The sequence below is a fragment of the Alosa alosa genome, chromosome 13, assembly GCF_017589495.1.
Source record: "Alosa alosa isolate M-15738 ecotype Scorff River chromosome 13, AALO_Geno_1.1, whole genome shotgun sequence".
NCBI classification, from domain to species: Eukaryota; Metazoa; Chordata; class Actinopteri; order Clupeiformes; family Clupeidae; genus Alosa; species Alosa alosa.
Genome location: NC_063201.1, coordinates 11232594 through 11234354, shown reverse-complemented (window position 1 = coordinate 11234354; position 1761 = coordinate 11232594). Strand labels below are relative to the sequence as shown.

The 1761-nt window shown below is 47.4% G+C and overlaps 1 protein-coding gene across 2 annotated transcripts in view; it reads right to left on the bottom strand.

The window, feature by feature from the left end:
• Window positions 1-1744, bottom strand: part of tgfb2 (transforming growth factor, beta 2) — a 35081-nt gene extending 33337 nt beyond the window's left edge. The window contains exon 1 of one of the 2 annotated variants that reach the window (XM_048261503.1): window positions 260-1744. In XM_048261503.1, the coding sequence (XP_048117460.1) occupies window positions 260-605 (346 nt within the window). In that variant the 5' untranslated portion in view covers window positions 606-1744. The remainder of the gene's footprint in view (window positions 1-259) is intronic. The other variant, XM_048261504.1, reaches the window with a different exon arrangement.
• Between the last annotated feature and the right edge of the window lie 17 nt (window positions 1745-1761).

Sequence of the window (1761 nt, the reverse complement as noted above, 5' to 3'; positions counted from 1 at the left end):
TGAGTCCTATATGCCCCCTGTATCACGCCCTCACAAGGCCCGTTTCCATTCAGAATTCCTGGCTCTTAATGCTGACCACAACTCTTCAAAGTATATGCAGAAAACGGCATTTTTCTGGGTTGGACGCTAAGTTTATATACACACAGAGAGATAGTTGGGCTACTCAGTGTAGGTCACAGTGGACCTGTTGTTTTTAACGGTCCCTAGGCTTACCAAACCCACACAATTGCCCGAGGTGTAAGAAAAGGCAGATACTTACTCTCGGCCGGGTAGAAAGGCTGCATATCAATTTTGTGCACCTCCTTTGCGTAGTACTCCTCCTCGCTGCGCTGACGCTCGCAGGTCGCTGCCCGCTCGTTGGCTTTCTCATTCAGCAGGTCCCGGGTGCTGTTATAGATTGCAATGATGTCCCGGGACACCTCCTCGGGCTCGGGGTAAGTCTCCGGCGGGCTAGTCAGCTTGAGTTTGCTCAGGATCTGCCCTCGAATAGCTTGGATCCGCTTTTTCATGAACTGGTCCATGTCCAGCGTACTACATGTGGACAGGCTGAGGGCAACAGTGGCTAAATCCAGGGTCAGAAGGAGACTCAGGACGCAGAAGTTCATCTTTAACTCTCCAAACGGTCTACAAAGCAGCAGCGTCTTGATTCTACAAAAACTGATTTTGGTGACGTGTTACTACTGACACTTCTTAAATTAAATATAAGGATATACTCATTTCGACGTGTACTAAATAAAAACAAACTATAAAATATATTCTCTCGTGATTCCCTTTGTTAGTTATTTAAACCCTTTTCGTTTCGCTAATGTCACTAATACTTTGTATATTATGGATCAACCTCAAGCTCTATAGTTTAAATTATACCTGAAAATCCATTCAACCAGCAAAAATCAAAGTCGTGAAATGATCTGTAAAATCCGTTAGGTACGAGATGAATAGCTGAACGCCGAAGTCGTATCCTCACTTCACAAAACCTGATCACTTCATAGTGACCTTACACTAATGTCACAGAAAAGTTTCTAATGTCAGGCTTATGGCATAGACCGAACTGTGACCATAAAATGCCCCGGCAAACTCGATCTAACTCACAAGCAAAACAAACCACAACCGACTAGGTCGCAATCTCCAGTAGCTGGACACAGACACGCAGCCTGCGGGTTAGCGCACACCTCCACCGCATCAGAGCACCCAAAGCTGTCCAACTGCGCCCAGTTCCGCACTCCACTCCACTCCACACAAGCCTGCCTTTCACTTCCCTCAGCAGATAGACTCCCACGGCTCCTCACGCGGAACTGTGCATCGCCGTGTCCCAGAACACACCGTAGCTTACAGTCTGTTTTAAAGTTGCCCCGTCCTGGCGCACGGAGGGTGTCGAGTACAAAACTTAATAAAACTGTTAGCGCTCAAACGTTTAGGTATGAAGGTAGCAACTGGTGGAGGGACCGAGATGATAGATGTCAAAATGACTACTAAAGGAGCGGGGGAAATTGTATTTTCCCTTCAGTGCAACGGAAGAGCTTTAGCGCGTTCCTACATCCCCTTCTACGTGAAAACAAATGAGAAAGTCGCAGTCCCTCCGTGGTCCGTGCGAGCGCGTGCCAGTACACAACATCAACAGGCGGTCGGTTGCAGGGAGATTTATAAGGGACTAGCTTCACCACGTGCTCCCCCACGTTTCAAACTGAGGCTGTGGTCATCACTTTCATACCGGGGGACTCCTTCAACTTTAAGCTACAAGGCAATTTATTGTAAATATTTCGG